Source organism: Neodiprion virginianus, chromosome 4 (genome assembly GCF_021901495.1).
Source record: "Neodiprion virginianus isolate iyNeoVirg1 chromosome 4, iyNeoVirg1.1, whole genome shotgun sequence".
Lineage (NCBI taxonomy): Eukaryota > Metazoa > Arthropoda > Insecta > Hymenoptera > Diprionidae > Neodiprion > Neodiprion virginianus.
The window spans coordinates 5787631-5802135 of NC_060880.1; the positions used below are offsets into that span (position 1 = coordinate 5787631).

The 14505-nt window shown below is 36.2% G+C and overlaps 2 protein-coding genes across 11 annotated transcripts in view; one reads left to right on the forward strand and one right to left on the reverse strand.

The window, feature by feature from the left end:
* LOC124302814 (14 kDa phosphohistidine phosphatase-like) overlaps positions 1-14505 on the reverse strand; it is a 131200-nt gene that overhangs the window by 28622 nt on the left and 88073 nt on the right. The window lies entirely within an intron of this gene.
* The window catches only part of LOC124302808 (arrestin homolog), a 94072-nt gene that overhangs the window by 1123 nt on the left and 78444 nt on the right, over positions 1-14505 (forward strand). Inside the window, exon 2 of one of the 5 annotated variants that reach the window (XM_046759364.1) lies at positions 7452-8050. In XM_046759364.1, coding sequence (XP_046615320.1) covers positions 7911-8050 — 140 coding nt within the window. In that variant the 5' untranslated portion in view covers positions 7452-7910. The remainder of the gene's footprint in view (positions 1-7451; positions 8051-14505) is intronic. The other 4 variants (XM_046759363.1, XM_046759365.1, XM_046759366.1 and 1 more) reach the window with 4 other exon arrangements.

Below are 14505 nucleotides of genomic sequence, written 5' to 3' on the forward strand. Positions count from 1 at the left end.
TGAATATAAAAAAGAATATTCCCAAAAAATACCAAACGCATAATTAGAATTGTTTCGAAAATTTTTGCACCGCAATTTGTGATAGGAAAAGTGTGAATATTATCACGATATGAAATTAAAAGGGAATCGGTTTGAAACAACTGACCTTAAAAAATAAGAAAAAATAAAGAATCTAACCACCCCGAACTCGAAGGGATTAAAATCATTCATTAGATCCTTACCAGGATAAATTCTTCGAGTCCTTTAAACGAGCGGGAAGTTCTTAATCGATGCTTATGATCAAGGCTACACCACCAATTTTCAGGGTATATTATCTTCGACTAACGCCGTTCGGTGTAATTAGATTTCATTCAAATTTGAAACTCTAGACTCGTTTCAAGTAACCCGCTATTATACATTTTCGTTAAAAATTCTATAATCATTATGAAATTTATTTAAAACAAAAGCCTTTGTGAAAGTAGCGCGCTGAAAATGAATTTTTCCAACGACGATCAAACTACCGTGACAAAAATTGTTGTTATTTCCAGCTCTGTAAATGATTCGCTGCCCTTTTCATTACACATCGCTAAAGGCGCAACCAGTGGCTCGGTCATCGACTGGCTCGAGAAAAGTAATCGTTGTTTTCAGCCTCGCAGAGTTCAAACAAGTGCGCAAAAGTCCCGGGAATGAGAGGTTAAAATTACGAAAAAAAATAATCAACTTTTTGCCAACATCGGTATTGTTTTTTTTTTTTTTTTTTTTTTTTATTTATAAAATTAATATCTATTACGCTGATAAATTTCGTTCGTTCGACTTTTTCCTCCCGAAAAAATAAAATACTAGAAAAAAAAAACACACCGTCCGAATCAACACAAATGAAAAAGCGAACGATTCGATCCTTACGATTGAATTAAGTCCTTAAGCTACGAATAGCGGCTAATCATATATTTACTTTGCATAGAAACGTCGTAGAAATATATATGTATATTGTATATATAACTCAATTAATCCAAGAGAACAGTTTTGTTAAAAATTCATATTATTATTGTTATTATTATTCTTTTATACATGCAGACCCGCTGTCTAATCCGATTTCAAAAGACAGATTAAGTGCGACTATCTCGCCTACGCTCTTCTGCGGATTCATTCCGCAAATGGAGGCACGCCGTGATTTTTTTTTCTTTTTCTGTTTCTTTTTTTTTTTTTTTTCTCCTTCTCGCTGCTGAAAAAATATCGACCAATTTATTAGTTTTACGAAAAAAATCATTCGACTTCCAATTGTGTTTCCGAAGTTAATTCTGCAACGTTCATTTTTGTACTCGCGCGGTGTAATTTTTGTTACTTGTTAAAAACCACGTGCGGTAAGTTTGTTTGAAGAAAAAAAAAAAATGTGTAACATTAGAGCTGCGCAAGTTCGATATTTACAGATTTTGAAAATTTCATTATTTATTTATTTATTTTTTTTTCATCGTCGTGATTGTATGAGCCTCAATTTTTTTTTTCCAACTTTCGAAAAATAAAAATCTTGCCGATCATGATCTGCAGATATAACGATAAATCGAACAGAATATAATTGATCCGCGACTTTTTTTTTTTTTTTTCAACAGAGAATAAATTTTCCGGTTTATCCCGCGGTGTTTTCTGCGTCATTAACAGTGAGGTGAATATTTATTCGAAGCCCTTGTATATATTTCAGTTCTCATCAAAGCTGAGCTTGCAATTATTAACGCAAGCTCGTCATCAGTTTAACGGAAATTACAAAGGGAATGGGTTATGCAATTCTTGTTATAATAGGATTACGAGGTTGATCAGGTGCAAATGAAGCATCAACGCAGATTGATTAACGTAGTTTTCAAAATGTATTTTTCCTTCATTGATCACAATCGCTCGATCCATAAGCTGTATAAATTCACGCTGTTGGAATTTGATCGGAAAATTTTTTGTAACTATAAAAAATAAAATTGGACATAGCAGTGTCGTTGAAAGTTTGCGATTGGAAATTGAAAATTTATCGCGCGGTATAAACGGGGGGGGGGGGGGGGGGGAATATTGTCGCACACTTTTCTTCAGGATAATTTTACACCGCGTATCGTAAATTCCTATAATTACGAAATTATCGCGTGTCTAATGATATAAGGACGTATGAGCCAAAAAGATAAATTTGGTGATAAAAGAGCGTATAATTTTTTTCTTTCTTTTTTTTTTCATTTTTCGCTGAATTCGATACAAAGGCAGTGAAAACGCGTATCTAAATTAAAATCAGCCGAAAAAATAAGTAAAGGTAGAAGGTCTTATGTTTGATGTGGATACGCCTTTTCGGCACCAAAATATATATTTTTATTTATCAGACTTATGAATGGTGTAAAGATCGCATTCACCAGTTTTGCGTTGCTTTTTTTTTTCGCAACGTAAAAATTTATCGTTTTTCAGGAAAATCATTAACATTTTATAAATTTTCAAAAACTCCTATCAATCGTAACGATATAAGGTCGTATTTTTCGACTTTTTTTTTCTCTTCTCTTCTTTTCCAAACGCTGTAAACCCTTTCAGTCGCACATTTTTCAACTCGATATTTTTGCCTGAATTTTATTACTCAGGAGTTTTTCGGATCGGCGATCACGCGTCCAAAGTCGGAAATTGATAAATTCTTAGTGCAAGATGGCGGATGTATATTCTGAGGATAAAAAACAAAAATAAATAAAAAAAAAAATAAAAATTCGATAATTCTGGCAGGAACTTGTTACTCGGTGGTTTTTGGGTTTACAAGAAGTAAAAAAAGATCGTTTGAAGTTGTAAATACCTAAACTGCGGTAAGACTAGGGAATTAAAATCGCGCTGAGGATTCGACTGTGACCGAAAGGTTTAAAAACCTTTGAATCGTAAATATTCGTCGATTTCGGAAAGAATCTTTAAAACTTTTTATTTTCACAAAAAGTAATGTCAAACGTAACGTACGATCTTACACCATTGTTAGTGAACGTGATTACTTTTCACAAAGTTCACGACGAAAGGGTTGTTACAACTTTCAATTCCAACATTTTTTAACGTATCCCCTCATGTTTTTCGCTTAAACACAAAGGTGGGAAAAAACGCGCCCTTTTACCTTTACGCGTGATAAAAGGTCGCGTAATGGCGCATACGTACTTATACCATTAGACACGCGATGTAACGTCATTCGTCCCCTTATCTGATCCGTATTCCATACAATATTTACACCAACGTCTCCCTGTCATTTTACAAGCAGAGTTTATCTGCACCGCACGGTCTTAGGTTGTAGAAAAGTGGGAAGAATCACGTGGCGAAGGTTCTGTTACGACGCTGATGTAAACTATAAAATGAACCTTTCAACACCGAGCCACACCAAAGATTATATACAGTCGAATTTATGATTCGATAATCTAGTGAAAAAGACACGATGTTTGAGATAGGAAATTTAGCATTTTGTGAACTGTTTTATAATTCTTTTAGAAAAAAAAAATTCCTTTTTCTCTTCATTGTTGTTGTTGTTTTTTTTTTTTTTCCAGCTTCCATTTATTCAGAGTTTCGTTTGAATCTCTGATTGCAGTTTTACCTCGAATCAATTTTCACCCATTTCGCACTCGCTCAATAGCAGTAGCCGCAGGTCAATTTCAAAGATTCCCACTCGCCATTTGTATAATTTGTAAGCGTAAAAAGATCACGGTCAAAAAATATCCCGTATCGTATTTCGGAATTTCTTGGCACAGACTCGCGGATGCTTGAAAAATTAACATCCTTTAGAATCGCATTTCTTTCCTTGAAGAAAGAACAAAACCGCAAGAGAAAAAAATATCAATTCCAAAGCTCCTTACGAGAGATTCAGTCTAACTAGGAATTCGTTAGGTAGGTATTTCAAATTTAAACAAATGAAAACCTGGAAAAAATCATTAAAAAAAAAAAGAAGAAGACTTTAATCGAATATCATCACGCTGTATTTTCATCGAGCGATGAATAGCAAAATTTTTGTAATTTTTAACGCTTTTTTTGTAATACCAGAATTTTAGGGGATTCGTTTTTTTACTCGGGAAATTCTTGATTAGTGGAGTAAGAAGAATAAATAATAAAAAAACAAAAAAAAAACATGGAAAAAAAAGGCATAACGTACCGCGAGTCGAAGAGATTGATCGCTTGCTTGTGTAAATCGAGCCTCGTATTTCTTGGAAAGGAAAAGCTGGTCGAATCGATGAGCATCGAGCTTTTATACGCTGAGCGGAAACAGTTTACAGAACACTTTGACCAGAAAATGGTCAGCCGTAGTTAAAACCAAAGAATTGCGGTTTCCGTTTCGCGGTTTGTATTTTGACCGTTCAAATGTCGAACTTTAAAATTTATACCTAAATTGATTTGTATGTATCTATGAATTTGTATATTTTATGTTATTTGTAATGAAAAATTGTTGAATTTAGCTCTAATTTGATTCGATCGTAAATGAGTCCGCGTTGAAAATCGACTCAAAGTACTTTCTCGAAACAGAAAAAAATAAAAAAAATGGTCTCTTTGATTATAAGAGACATTAGAATGCAATTAATGTGATAAAAATGTGACGGGAAAGTTTTCAGTCTTTCTTGGAACAAAAAAATTGTCGAACTTTACTTGAAATTTTTTAGAGACATTCTTATAATTCTTTTTAGGTAGCGTGAAACATACTTTTCGTATTCTATGATCTAGTTTGTCGAATCAATGCTTCGTTTTAAGACGATACGCGTATAGGTCTGTATGATATATATGATATAACGCATAGATGACAATCATCAAAGTTTGCGCGTTTCAAAGGGCAAAGTTCGGCCCCTTCGTTGCTCGGAATTCCCTGTAGTGATGCAGAGGCGGACTGGGAAACAGGCCTGAATTAGCTATGCGCTGTATTACAGAGAAGTTGCCGTTGGCTAGCTTCTCGAACCCTGCACGTAGTATTTAAACTAGCGATAATTTATGTACGCGAGAGTTTCCCTCGCAGTTTGAGCTGGAAATGTTTTTCAATTTTTTTTTTCTTGTTTTCGAAAAATCGAACGGTCAGGGTATCGGATTTTTTAAAAGCAGAAAAATCTGTTGAATATAACTTTAAAATGTCGAAAGTCAAAATGTATAGAGACCAAGTACAGAAAACCAAAATACAGAATCGTCAGAATTTTGACGATTGTATGTTTTAGCTCGCTACACGTAATTATCTTATTATGTTTTCACTTTTTTATACTTCGATTCTCCGTATTATAAAATTTAACAAAATTAAGAAACGTTTGAAAATTCGACACCGTGACCTTAATTTTATTGATCCAGTTACACTTTTACCCCGTTCTAAAAATTCCAATACAGTTTATTTCAAAATATAAATATGAAATTGAAGAGTTTCTCAAAATAATCGTTTCAAGATAAAAAAAAAAGTACAGAAAAAAAAAAATTTAAATATTTAGTTAATCACCGTACGGTTTCCGTAACATTTTTCATTATTACTATTATTGGTACAAATTATGAAAAAAATAAGAAATAATAACATCGACAAAAATGACTTGTTTTTTTTTCTCTCTCCACCTACACACTTGGCGCATAATAATGTCAGCACAAAAACCCTGCGAAGGGATTTTTCACGCCCACGATCGTCGTCACAAGTACGATACGTAATATATTACGTTATGTATACAGCTTTTGTTAGGAACGAGAAATATCGTTGCGTAACTTTGGTAAAAGTGCTGTGCACGGTTTCCGTCTCGACGAATGAGCGATGATGGGTACTCTTGGATCAGCAGGTCGGTACAACGTATACCATATCGATTATACATATACCTATACACACGTATAACGGAAAGGAAACTCTTTTCCCAAGTATACAACAGCCTCGGATACATGGGAAAAAAAAAACACGGTGTCGGTCGACCGTGTCGATTATGGGTGTTGAAAAAACGATCGAAAGAAAAAAGTAAACTGGTACGATAATCGATAAATCGCCGATAATGTACCGAGCATCGAGAAACAAAAAAAAAAAAATAAATAAATAAACAAATAAATAACAACAATATCGAGAATACTTTTCACACGTTGACGAGAGGGTGGATTTTTTTATTTTTCTTTCGTCAAGTTACAATAATTATTTCTCACGTTGCGCAATACGCGTGACAAGTCCTCATTTCGTACGACTTGGGTAATTCGAAAAAAAAAAGAAAAAAAAAAAAAAAAAAAGGGTGGAAAAAAGTCTGTCACCATACAATTTGTCCGAAATTGCGCGCTGGGTAAACATATGAGAGTGTTTGAAAGAAATGAAAGGGTACAGTTGTAAAATTGTCTCATAAATGTTTGAGGCTCAGATACTGTCGGCTGTATCGCGTGGTCAGTAGGATATGTACATATACTAGTGTATCATAAGCCGCAGGCAATGAAAAGAACGAAAAAGAAAAACATAAACAAAAAACAAAACAAACAAATGCGAAGCCGCTGTGAGAATAAAAAGAACAGACGGCTGTCGGGGGATTTCAATACGGAAAATAATTTTTTTTCCCCTCATTTTTATTGCTTTCACTACCTACCACACCTTCGTTCACTATCCACGGTGAATACGTGTAATGAAGAACGCGTGAATTGGAATTTGAAAATTTCAACGATCTATTTATGATATTCGTGAGAATCAAGCGAGATTTTTCTGAACGCAGAATATCATGAGAATTGATTAGCTCGGATCGATTGAGTAAAGAGTTGCAATTTATAGGAAAAATAAAGGGGGGGGAGGGGATCGTCTTTCTTCTTTGTTGTGTAATATTGATGATAGCAATTTTTGCCAATGCGTTGTATTATTCTTGCGTTACATAATGTATTACCTTTCTCTTGATTAATTCAAGATGGAGGGAAAAGAAGGACAAAAATAAATAATGATGCGTAACCAAGAGAGCCTTGGGACGACAGTAATAAATCAGTTTATTCACTCGACGAGTGTAAACGGATAATATCGAGGGTAGATATTTATGAATTTTTTATCGATTAATCGTTACAACGCAACGCAGTATCGAATTATAAGATGCAAAAACGTTTGCGCATTGGCAAAAGAGAAATTTATTCCATTGCGGATTATCAGCCAATTTGCATCTTTCTTATCCCACGTTTTCGCGATAATAATATATTCTTTTACATACGCATATTATTACGCGCGGAATTGGAAAGTTATTGAATAATAATGGAAGTAGTAATACAAGGACTGTTCTGGATACAGATTCCTTTACCGACATTTTACCTACACTCCGATTGCCGGTTCTGGATACAGATTCCTTTACCGACATTTTACCGACACTCCGAATGCCGGTTCGGGATACAGATTACTTTACCGATATTTTACCGACACTCCGAATGACCGTTTTGGATACAGATTCCTGTATCGACGTTCTACCGACACATTGAATATCGGTTCTGGATACTAAAGCGGCGATGCAGATGAAGTCTGATTTACATACTTCCATTTTCGACCTACTTCTTAGCTTATATGTAGATACTCGGAAAGCCGGATAGAGATCCAATTTTTACGATACACCCTATCACCTCAGAGTGCAGACATATTTATATTTCATCGCAGAAGAATCAGCTGCTGTCAGCTCGAGGCGAGTCTGATTAAATATCGAACCGAGTTTGTGAAGCTGCGTCGGTTCGTCAGACAATAAAAGAAAGAATAATAATAAAGGAAAGTAATACTATCCTTTCAGCGCGTCAGTGAGTTGTAACAAATGAAACCTGACTCAAAACAATACCGAAGACATTGAAGAATAAAAAGGAAATGAATCAGTTGATAAAAATAACCAAAAGTTCGATAGGATCATCGTCGTGCGGTATTAATTGCAAATGGTAATGTTTCACGGGGGTGGATTAGCACGTCCGGAAGTGTGTGCGTGATCGTGTACTGTTTATTCGGCTTCTGCGATCGTCGTGAAGCGCGGGAAAATATGGCCGAGATTACTACCGAAGCCAGCAGGCATTCTTCACAGGATAATCTTGACGATGATAACATTGGCCAGGATCCCACAGTCGCAGAGGAAATGTCCGAAAATTCCCAGGACCAGACGCAGCTTCTCGTCCCGGACAAGTGAGTGTTCCTTTACTTCCATCTCAATATAAATATAATATAAAAAAATAAAAGTATAAAAATATAAAAAAAAGGCGATCGTTTCGAAGCACTTCATCGGATTCACTAAGTCAAGTAATGACGTGAGCTTTTTTCAAATTCAGGTCACGTGGGATCGTTTTGAGCTACTGCAAAAGGTCTGAATTAATGGAAGAACTTGAGAATTCCATCACAACTAGTTTTTGTATCGCTTACAAGTCCTTTGATAGTATTCTTGACATCATTATCAGTCTTTATTAATGTCCATGGTAATGTTCGGCAACTAAGGTTTGCTTGTTTAAATAGAGAACCTACTTTAGGAGACCGAAAAGTAATTGATTTTAGGGAATTTTTTTGACAGCGCAGAATTGAATGGACATTTTTCAAACTCTTGGGAATCTTTTATTACTAGTTTAAACTACATATGGTAATTTTTTCAAGTCATTTGAATCATGATTGATCGAGTTATCATCTACGTCTCACAGCAGAAATTCAGTCATATTGGCAATTCACGTACACTCTAGAGGTCGCAATTTTTATCTGAAACCAACTAAACTGTAATTTTTGCATTGTCTACATTATTTCTAAGAACGTGAACCTAAATCTCCTAATTAAAGACGAACGTGGATGTTTTACAAGTAATTCAAAAAGAGAGTGTGATGTTTCACCATTTTTGTCATAGCTTTTTGTAATTAAAAGGGATACTTCAAACGATGGTAGGTTTATGTTTTTAGACATAATCCAAACAATGAAAAAAATATCAATTTCGGTGGTTTCAGATCAATTTTGCGACCTTCGGAGTGTACGCAAATTGCCAAGGCGACTGAAGAACTACTTTGGGACGTAGTTAATAACTCGATCGATTGTGGTTGAAATGACTTGAAAAAATTACTAGATCTAGTTCAAATTAAAAATAAAAGATCCTCAGAGTTTATAAATATCCATTCAATTCTTTCCTGTCGAAGAAATTCCCAAAAACCAATTACTTTTCAGTCTCCTAAAATAGGTTTCCCCCTTTAGACAAGTGCAACGATTGCAAAAACAAAATTTGAAAGAGCGGAAAGCTAAAAATACAACCCGAGGAAACATGATGCCATAAAAAATTATTAAAACTAACTGTATAATACAAAATCACTTAAAGTATAATTTCGGATCAGTCAATTTGTCGAAACATCTTCGACTAATTTTTGATTCTGATGTGAACTGAGGACTATTTTCAAAGTCTCTGAGTGCTCAACGTTGTCGATAAATGGAGAAAAGAAACTTTCCATACATTGATGGCTCAGGGAAATTCGTTCCGTCACTCAGGGTAGTTTCGAAAGAAAAAGTTTTCAGCGCTGAGTGGAGCTGTAAATCCTTATGCATGCGGTGTCGACGGCACTGTGCGCCGCTGAAGCACACACGGTACTTTACTTCGAATTCAATATGTAATTGCGTTATCTCTACTAAGAAACTGTGAAGGGGAGGAAGAGACTTCATTCAAAGCGCGGCGCTATGGATCTTGGAGAAGTTCAAACGACGAACCGTCTTCTTCAATACCTAGAAAATCGTTTCTTCATTTCCGGTTATGCAGGTTGCGAGTGACGGAAAGAATTCTTTCTTATATGTCACGAGTTATTTGTAATTTCAAAGCTGAGGATGTTTCGGTCGCGTAATATCATTAAATAATCAAAAGATAGATGACTACAATTCAGAAGTCTCGATACAGATTCCAAAACCTCTTTTAAATAATGAATGACTGAAGAAGTACGCTCACTGATCGGAATCAATCTTCAGGAGCTAGAATCGATGAGATGTCACTTTTGAACGCTACTGTACAACGTTTACACGTAACAAGTTTGAATTTGATGAAAATTTTCAAGAATGACAAAGTGAAATTTAATGAGAAGCTTTTTTGAAAACAGTAATTCTGCCGCTGTTGTTACACAGTTTTAAAGTTTCATAAATACTTAAATCAATTATTCATCGTGCAGTGAGTTTATTTCGAAAATGAGTAATCTTACACGAAAAACTTCGTCATTGTGAAACTTCAAAACTGGCCGGAGGATGGACTCGAAAATTGGAGTAGCTGGCGACTACTAGTGATAGTCTCTATGGGATCGGAGATTTTTTTTTTTAGTGATAGTTTCTATAACAAGATCTTTGCCGCGACGCGAAAACATCCGTAGGATTTCTTTTGGATAGTTAGTAGGTACAATGGAAAAGGATCAACGCGACATGCCGAGAGAGAGACAGAGAGAAAAGAAAATTTGATAAGAGAGAGCACATCAACCGATCCAAGACTGTCTGGGGAAATTCCAAGGCTAGTAAAGTGAGCGAGCTGGTTACGCAGCAACGTTATGCAAGGACCGAGTGGAAGTCCTTGGTGGTCCTTGGCACTCCACGGGATGGGTAAGCCCTTGAGTGTGCATATTTCAAAACTCGCTCCCCGCAGGCCCAGAGGTCGAGTCTGAAACAACGTAGCTTTGTCACGTTGCATACTTTCAATTTTTTATAGCCCCATGCGCGGCAATACAAGGTCTTGGAAACCCTCGGAGGAACCTCGATCTATCACTGATCCAACTATCCACTATACAAAGTGCATTATGGGAGGCGAAAACATTGAAGGGACTATCCAGTATCCGGACGTAACTATGCGAGAAGAAATGTGAAAGTACTCTGTCAGAGTTTCAATAGACATTCGGTCCAACTTCTTGGATGGCGTTAAACCAAGCTACGAATGTAACTCATCTTCCGATCGATCAACTTTCATCGACAACTAAAGCTGCTGCTGATATTGAGATTCGATGATGAATTTTTGATGAGTAAATGTTGACCGAGGGGCTGACTGAGGACGTGAAAATATGAAGCCGTGACCAACTATTGCATTGATCTACAATGATTCAATAACTATTGGAACTCTTTTAGATCATGATTCATCGATCGAAACTTCAGGTGCGTACAAGAATTGTGTTAGAATCCAATCATGTATTCGAATAATTAGATTCAATTATCAAATTTCGATACATTTCACGTGAGCGAATGTTAACTGAGAGGCTAATTGAGAATACGACAGTACGAAGCCATGGTCAAATATTGTATTGATCTATAACGATTAACTAACTGTTGCGACTCTTTTAGATCATGCTTCATCGATCGAAACTGTGAACGCCTACAAGAATTGTGCTGGAATCCAATCAAATATTCGAAAAAATATGTTCAATTATCAAATTCGGATGCATTTTAGACGTGCAGAAGTTGAAGCGTGAAAATTAGCAGGATCTTCATGAAGGACAGAACGATTTCTAACATCGCTAACCACATTAGAAGGAAGTAAAAGTTTAATTACCGATTATCGCTGCAGTCAGATTAGTGAATTTGAATAATTTGCATACCCCTGAACCGTCAGTGACGATTCATGGATTTTCTGGGTCAATGGACGGTTGGAATTTGATAGTTCCAGAGTGATATCGAGGGTTGTATAATTTACGTGAAACTGTTCCCTAGACCGAGATTGAGCGAATAACCGAGCATGACACGGAAAGTTGTTACGTCACAGCTGGGGCTGAAATGGATGTTCGTCGATCGCCAAACACCGAGAAGAACCACAGAAATTACAGTGTTATGGTGCACGAATCCGTCGTCTATCTCGACTGTCGTGCTGTAACAAATAACAACAATTCAACCGGGTGATTGATAGGCTGATGAAAAATCTGAGTCAGGGTGGTGGCGCTGCGGGGGACAAAGAAAAGGACGAGAAGAGGAACGATCCACGGCACGCTTAACGAAGATTGAGTGAGTGGCACCCGGATCTCGCTCTCCTTGGGATTTCCTTCCGAGTCTTAGTGACTAGGCTGTCACTTGGTTATGCCTTGCATTCGTTACTGCCCTTGACGAGCCAACTGCCGATACGAAAATCGCGATTTTCCAACAGTCTTAGAAGCTGTAGGGTACTCCTTGTCTCTGACTCGTTTTGAAAAGGCTAGATTTTTGATACTCGACGCTAACTCGACTAAAGTCAGCCTCGGGCGAAGCTTGTTTTCACTGCACAAACGGTTTCAAGATATAGTAATTTCCCTCAACTTTCTCTTTTTGCGAGCCAATTTGCCCAAAACGGAGGATTAAATGACCCATGATGGAAACAGGCTTCACAGTGCTCAATTCTGGTCATTTTAAGGGAAACGAGGGAAAGCTTTGTGAAAATAGGTGAGTTGTTGGGGTTTCCAATATATTTTCACAGTATCGACCTAACAGTAAAAAATTAGATATACACTAGGACGAATTTTTTCACTTGTACCACAAAAATATGTTGATATTATAAAACAAAAAATCCTCTGTGAATATAAAAATTTCTGGATAATATCAACACGTGCCAGGGGGCGATTGAAATCTTGAATGTAAAACACATTGAAATTTTCGACGTTTTGTTGATTATTTATTTATTTTTTTTTTTCATCGAGTAAAATGGATCAAAAAATCAATTTGATGCTTGAGAAAAATGTTCATATTTTCAATTAAATGTAGGAAGAAAATAATTTAGGATGATAACGAAACTCAAACCGTAAGAATTAAGGTTTTATGAAATATAAAAAAGTTTTGACATTCAACGTATTTTTTCTTTCTGTTCCTATGTCAAGTTGGCAGTATAAATATTGTGCTCAAGCATCAAACTGATTTTCACACTTGATTTTAGCTTATGAAAAAAAAAAGTATCTGGCAAACATCGGATGGTTTCAAGGAGAAATCGACTACTTTAGCGTAAATTTAGGGGGAAACCTTCAGTTTCAGAGTGCTTTTATGCGAATGAAAAAAAATATGTGACGTAGTCAAAGTTTCTTTTTAATTCTCTCGTTTTTTTACTTTTTTACATTGGTTTTTAGAAGGTATGAGAAAGGCTCAAAACTCACTCTTCCATCTTTCAATTATTGGAACCAGAGTACAAAATCACACCATAGAACACCTAAAGTTTAAACCCAAAATAAAGTAACGAAGAAGGGAAATATGAATGTTTGACCAAAAAAAAAAAAAAAATTGTTATTCCGCGTTTTCGCAATGGTCAAGCAAAGCATAAATCACATTTCGGATGCTCGGCGTGTTAAAAATGGTTTTAAGGTTGCAGAACAGTGATTTCTTTCCTTATGTTTTTTTTTCTTTTTTTTTTTTTTTTTCTTGTCACCTGACGTAAGTGAAGCGATATCTCTCTGTGCATAAAAACACGATTATCGTCACTGAGCAGCGGGACGTCGCAACGAAGGGACCGTTTAATTAACCCCCCCTAATTAATTCCTTCAGGAACAGATTGACGTACGGAACGTGTCGTATAAACCGTTTCCGAAGTTTCTACGGAAATTGAAACGTCGACGGGGAAAATTCGAGCCAATTTTCGATTGGGGGATAACATCGTCGATCAGCATCGGTCAGCTACGGCGGTTTGCATGGCACAGCTACAGTGACGATCAGGTGCGATGCAATTACTGATGATTGGAATTTGGACAACGCGAATTACCCGAATTTGCTGGAACGTGCAGAACTTGCTCTACCTGTGACTAAAATCCGATTTTAAACCGTGTCGAACGGTGATTGCTTACTGACGGCATAGAAAGAGGAAGACGGAGCGAAATTGTGCTGTCAAAAGTGTTTGCGATTACTTCGGAAATTTTGTTTTTCGATTATTTGACATTTTTCAGAGTCTCGGGAAAACATGACTTTAACCCTTTCGTTTACGAAAGCCACTGTAGTGGCACACTTTTATTCTTTTCTGATTTTTTCTTACACTCCATGCGAAGACCCGAGTTTTTTTGCATTTTCAGGGGAAAAATTACTAAGAAATTTGGAAAGATTACGATTTTTTAAAAATTCATAATTGTTTCGAATCGTTGTAAATAAGCGTATAGAAGAGAAAACGTATTTTCGTAAATGCAATTCGTTAGCAGAGAAATTTGATAGTAACGGTATAATAAAAACGCTTGGAATTCATTGCTTGGCAAACAGAGTTCTCAAAATGGCCATTGGATTTACAAAATTCAATGCACAGGGGTACTTTTTACCCTTATCAGGGGTGGATATAGATAGTATTGGGAGTTGCAGATGTTTTCGGCCTAAAACCGTACTGTATCAAAATAAATAATCGTATAAATCTCATTCAAGAACACTATCTAAAACAAAGTTGATAATTCACCCCGTTTTAGGGGTTGTTTTTAGTTTTAATCAATTTTTGACATCAGATTCGCATTGAGGGTCGAAAAATACATAGGAAACGTGTAAATGAACTTCAGGCCATTAGAAAAAAAAAAAAAAACATTAATCGCGTGACTGATAAAGTTACGTGGAAAGAATGGCTATTCTGACGCCGTTTCGTAAAGGTCATCAGGGAATCAGGGGTTCTATAACTTTAGGATCTGTACAGAGTTATCAAAACTCGTGATTTGAATTTCCAGGCTGATTAGCGATCCAAAGTC